The sequence below is a fragment of the Dermacentor albipictus genome, chromosome 9 (genome assembly GCF_038994185.2).
Source record: "Dermacentor albipictus isolate Rhodes 1998 colony chromosome 9, USDA_Dalb.pri_finalv2, whole genome shotgun sequence".
NCBI classification, from domain to species: Eukaryota; Metazoa; Arthropoda; class Arachnida; order Ixodida; family Ixodidae; genus Dermacentor; species Dermacentor albipictus.
The window spans coordinates 16,021,724-16,027,723 of record NC_091829.1 but is presented as its reverse complement, the minus strand read 5'-3'; the positions used below and the strand labels follow the sequence as shown (position 1 = coordinate 16,027,723).

At 43.7% G+C, this 6,000-nt stretch overlaps 1 protein-coding gene across 1 annotated transcript in view; it reads right to left on the bottom strand.

Annotated features, from left to right (window-relative positions):
* Window positions 1–1,434: 1,434 nt before the first annotated feature.
* LOC135903674 (vitellogenin-6-like) overlaps window positions 1,435–6,000 on the bottom strand; it is a 39,511-nt gene continuing 34,945 nt past the window's right edge. Inside the window, exons 23-25 of the mRNA XM_065433996.1 lie at window positions 5,776–5,933; window positions 2,801–3,040; window positions 1,435–1,679 (exon numbers count right to left, since the gene is read on the bottom strand). Of these exons, the coding sequence (XP_065290068.1) occupies window positions 1,515–1,679; window positions 2,801–3,040; window positions 5,776–5,933 (563 nt within the window). The 3' untranslated portion in view covers window positions 1,435–1,514. The remainder of the gene's footprint in view (window positions 1,680–2,800; window positions 3,041–5,775; window positions 5,934–6,000) is intronic.

The window sequence follows — 6,000 nt, the reverse complement described above, 5'->3', positions numbered from 1 at the left end:
TGAGTGATGATGATTTATTGGCACCCCCTTTGAAACGGGGTGGTGTCAAATAGTCAGCTAGCCTGCTTGAGTTAATCAGGTGCGCTACACAAGCTATTCATTTTATCATTTTTTTGTACGTATCTCCTTAATCTTTTTTTCTTCTCTTCCTCAGACCTTCCCGAGCACTGCTTAGCGGCTATGGTGTTGCGTTGCTAAGCATGAGGTCGCGGAATAGAATCCCGGCAACTGCTGCCCCGTTTCGATGGGGACGAAATGCGAAAACACCTGTGTACTTAGATTTAGGTGCACGTCAAAGAACTCCAAGTGGTCGAAATTTCCGGAGTCCGCAACTACGGCGTGCCTCGTGATCATGTCGTGGTTTTGGCACCTAAAACCCCATAATTTAGCCCCATAACGATCGTTAAATAGTGATCGATAATGATCGATAAAACCCCATAATGATCGTTAGCGCGTGATAGAAGACGATGATGACGGTGACCCGCACATCACCAAAAGTGTCACGTGAAGTTTTGCATATGGGGAAGATACGATAACGGGTTGTGTAAGGCACCAAGAAATTTGACGACAATCCGAGAATTCCTTGACGTGGGTTTACTTTATTTCTTGACGTGTTTTTATCTTTTGCACAATCGACAATTTTCGGTACCATGTCTTGGTCACGCCGCCGCTGGATTTCCGCGAAATGGGGCGTATAACAATTTCGCATTAAAATGTCATTTTCTCCCCCTTTAGTCCTTGTCCTCAATTAAATTGGCATGTCCTGTGTGGGACCCTTTTTACAGCGTACATATCAATGCTCTTCAGCACATGCAATGTCTAGCTGAAATGTTTGTCTTAGGGAAATTCGACCGGTATGCAAGCGTTAGAAAAGTAAAAAAGAAACAGAAAATGTCGGTTGGATTTCTCTACCACAGCGGCGTAAGAATCAGCTCTTTCATTTAGTATACGCCAATAAATCGAAAATTTCTTCCAGGACGTATCTTTATTCCCCGAATCATGTTTCATCACGCAAAGATCACGTATGCAAGGTTGGGCCGTATCACTCCATGATAGAGCTGTATAGGTATTCATATTTTCCATGGACCTTAGAAGACGGCAACAATTTCTTAGAGGAATTAGTGGAGGGCAAGAATGTTAATTTGTTCTACATACAGTTGCCTCCTTAAATAATGCTATAGTGACGGTGCGGGACTTTGAAAAAAAAGAAACGAAAATAAATAAAGAATACAGAATAAACTGCTTCAAACGATTATAAATTAGAAGTTGCTCCAGAAATTGCAATAAGAGGAAGAGGTAGCTCGAGTAATACTTTATCATAGCCACTAACGTCTAGGCTCTACATCTACATCTACTTTAGCATAGTTGATGTTGTTGTGGCCTCAACACGAGGGCATGCTGGAAGTAATGAAAAAGTACACACAACAAAGTACGAATCGTTGAAGAAAGCGTTTCCTTTTGTCTTCTTATTTTTCGAGGGAGTAAAAACGCCGACTACACAATTTAGAGTTCCATTATTGGGACGGTGGCTTGCAGTCTGAGCTGGGCACCACGTAACTCTTGGCAAACTCCAGTGTGCTATTGTACAAACGGCCATCGGGACCGGTCAGCTCGTGGTTCCTGTCCAGGTTGTAGTCACCGCACAGGCCACACAGCTTGCCGCGGTAGAACGGAGCGACCTGCAAGAGTTCGAGGAAGTGGCGAAGAAAGAGCGCGACTTAGAAGAAAGATGAAGGCTGCAGAGCGTGACGTCACGAAGATGTGGCGAAGCTGAGGTCGGCAATTTTTTTTCACCAAATGTTTCCCGTTTCAACTGCAGCCTGAAATGAAAATTCTATTCCCTCAAATTGGTATAATTTCACTTTCTCTCTCTCAAGTGCAAGGACTATCATTCGAGTCTGTTTAGCGCGCTGGTGTACGAATGTAAGTTTTGCACCAGTGACGAATTTTTCCGCGGTCTTATTATTTTGATCCCCAAATTGGCAAACGCATTCTTTTCATACGCCGAGTTTGATTCCCAGAAATGCTTATTGCAGAGAACGAAATTTAACGCGAAAACCACACTTAACTCGTTTTATTAAAGTTCCAATTGTGAATAGCTCAGCAAACCAATTACCAAAAGATACTGACTATGGTAATCAAATTTCTTACTTGATTAACGTTTAGTTGTTTATTTGGTAGCAATGTACTCTCGATGGCTAGAAATAGAGATGATAAAGTTGTTCCAATTTTTCGTTAATGTGAAATTAATAGAGTCCAGACGATCCAAGGTGGCTGGAGAGATAGGTGTAAGAAGACCAGAGTACACCGGCCTGAGTGACAGTTTAGAGTCCTTCTGGGCATCCCAACGTATGCACGCAGTTCTCCCTCTCACTTGTGATGTCATTACGCAGAAGATGACAACGTGAGAATAGGACATCGCTACATTTTGACACTTTCTCCCTCTCACTCAGTCACCCCCTGTGCTGCTACTTCTTGTGAAGGCCGATGTTGTGACGCACCAGACGATCGAGCAAGCCGGAGTGAGTGTCAAACCATGGCGATGTCCTGGTCTCACGTGACAGACCTGCGTTGTGATGTCACCACACGGTCACATCCTGATAAAGGAAACCCGAAACTGGCTGTAGAAAAAGCTAATAATCAGGAATAAATAATCGCGCTCTGAGGCTTTTTAGCATTTTGTCTGGATATTCTAGCTGCAGCACCTTCACTAAATGCAAAAAAAAAGAAGAGTTGGAAGTATCTTCTCCATGCTGCTTTTAAAAAAAACGTAGCTTTACATAATAAAGTGTATACAAACCTGGACGAAGAGCATGTTTCCATTGAAGACCAAGTAGACGCCGTACGATTCGGACACAAGCGCGAACCACGTTTTCTCAGATTTCACGATTCTGAAAAGTTCCGCGTCGTGGTAAGCGTGCCTGTAGGGCCTCTCAGGCGTTGTCTCCAGCGTTGTACCGTCGACGCTCAGTACAAGGCTGGAGTCTTCAGTGCCAGGCAGTATTTCTACCTTGGTCGTGTCTATGAAGACCTTGAGCGCCTGCGAGGTACAATGCATATAAGTTGGCACTGGGATATGCAGCCGGCAAGTAATTAATGCTGAACTGCTTAGCGTTACATAAGGGGTGCCTATTTTTACAGAATTTAAAAAAAGAAACACCTCAGACAGATAGCGTGTTTGTCGCCCTCGCCCGAGAAATCCAAATATATAATTGTATAATTAATAAATATTCACTATTTAAGTTTTAAAATAATTACATAACAACACGTATTGCAATTTACGAATTGTAGCCGCTGAGCTTGCAAGCCATAATAACTTGTAACGACTTCTGGAAATTGCACGGCTATCGAGATATGCACCGTGAACGTTGCGATAAATATGCACTATGGCTATATTCTCATTTTAACAGACTCTCGGTTTATGCATTGAAGCACGAAAGTAGCTAGAATGCCCATAAATTTCGTCGCACACTTTGCAAAATGAACATCTGGAAGCTAGTTGGAATAGCAGCTTGGGCTTGTTGGTTTTCCATCCTGCTAGTAACAGCGCAAAATGTAGACAAGAGACGAGACAAGAAGACACCACAAGCACCACAGCGCTTGTGGTGTCTTCTTGTCTCCTCTCTTGTCTAAATTTTGGGCTGTTACTAGCAGGATGGAAGCTAGTGTCATCCAGAAAATTCGTTATAAGTGGATACGCCTTGCGAACTCATCGGATCCAATTTGTAGATTGAAACACATGCTGTAAAGTGATTAATAATAATGATAATTAAAAAACGTGATTACTCGATTATGCATTTCGATTTTCTTGCAACAGATGACCGCCTCGCAGCGTAAACAGAATTATTCTATCTGCTACAGGCGATTTACAAAAAATTATGCGGGATCTAAAAGAAAATTAACAACCAGTATATGCCTTACGTAAAAGCAACGATCAGTCACATCGCAGTCGTTCGAGCGTATGCTGAACACCCGTGGGGTACACGTTTCCTTCAGCCAATGTGCGTGTTCTCCGATGGACTTGCAGAATTACCAATAGAGATCAAAAAGCCATTCGCCGCGTTGGCACAGGGGCTATGGCGATATGCTGCTGCGTACGAGGTCATGCGTTCGATTTCCGCGGCGGCCGTATTTCGGCGGGGCGAAATGCAAGAACGCTCGTGGTACTTAGGCCTATATATATAGGTGCAAGTTAAAAAAAAGGTTGGGAGGCGATTCGACATCTAGTTGAAGTCGATGAAAGACAATTTCTTTCTTCTAGACGAGTTGGGGCTAAGCAGTTATCGTCATCATCGCCATCATCACCATCATGATCGTCATCACCAGTATCATCTTCAGCGATCATCATCATCGGCTTTGCCCTTTTCTAGACTGCGCCATCTTTGCGATCAGCCCAAGAAATACGCTAGAAACAGAGATTAGAAACACCCATACCCGATACAAAAAAGGCGTAGTACTTTGCCAAGGAAGACATTGTCTTGAACGACGAAGATGTTAAAAATGAAGACACAACCTTCCACTACAATGTACCTCACAGTCCCAGTGTTGTTTTGGGGCGTTGAACCTTAGGACTTAATCATTCGAAAAGCCTGGTGAATAGTCAAAGTCGGCTTCGCGCAAACTACTTAACCCATATTTATTAGTGTGTGGTTAAGGGGTGTTTCTCGCTGTTTTTAGTCTTCACGAGTCAGTTGTTTCGCAAGCTTGGTTTGTCTAATTGTAGAAGCAGCGCCATTTTATTCGAATATTCGACTAGAGGAACTTTCTTTACTGGAGGGACTTGCAGCGTGAACCAGAAAATCTCTTCACCGATTTTATCATGTTTTATGATATCCTGGCTAATGGTTATGCTTAAATTTCGGCATTAAGAAGCGTGTGATTTTGTTTGATTGTGTGATCAGTTATGCAGCACTCGTGTTTTTCTGACGGGATAAATTTCTTTCTTTGAAATCAACTGGCCTGCCCGCAGATGTTCATGCTAATTTGGTGTTGCGCTCTCGTTAAATTAGATAAATTAATGAGCAAAAGTACGCGGACCACCTGCTCAAAGGAGATTTTGAATGAAGGAGAATTTGAATTTATTTACAATTCAGAGGCACAAAGGGAAATTGACATGTAGACTGGAAATTTCTCAACCTCGTGTTCAGACAGCAGTCCTCACTCCCAAGTTATAGATTCGCTGACCGAGAAACGGACCGCGACATTCACAGACTTTCGCAAACAGACATTCACAAGACCGCGCTGACATCATGCTAGTTAATTTAGGTAGTAAGCGAATGTTTACAAGAGGCTGTTTCACTCCGGCGGCTGCTGCGTATGTTGCGGCCACGCGAGCCCTGTCTTGAACATGATGCACAATGCGGATGTGTAGGCGCACCGAGGGCTGATAGCTTCGTGCGTGCTGCAGTACTCATCTGCTTGTGCGTTACCCGAGTTCACATAGTAAACGTTACTGTAAATTATTAATGTGTCCACGTATGCATTCTTTTATATCAGTCGAGATACGTAATTTGCTGAAGGGATGGTTCTCCCTGGCCCTCCCCTCTCGCTCCCATTCTCTGTCGTCTTGCCGTTTCCCTGCCTTTCGATGCCTTAAACGGCAACGCCGCACCATATTTCCCGCTATGTGATCCTTAGGAAAGTATTGTTTTGCACTTCGGCTAAATTTGCAGAAATATTTTATTTGCTGAGTCCGAGGATAATCGTTCCGAAATGCCTTCATTCGACTCAGTGAACATATCTCATTTTTTTGCCACGAAATGTTGCTGCATTTACCTTGGTGAGCGTAGGGTTGTTGGTAGCCCGAGCCAAGACGAGGAACCGCTTGTTCTGTGAGCAGTCGCGGCTTACCACCGCGTAGCAATCTGTCTGGGGCAGTTCAACCACGGTACCATCGAAGGTGTGCACGCTTAAGGACTGTAGGCCACAGTATCCTGCGCGACGACATGGGGATAAAAGAAGCGGCCACATCATCACACTAGAAACACAGTTTGCCTTTTC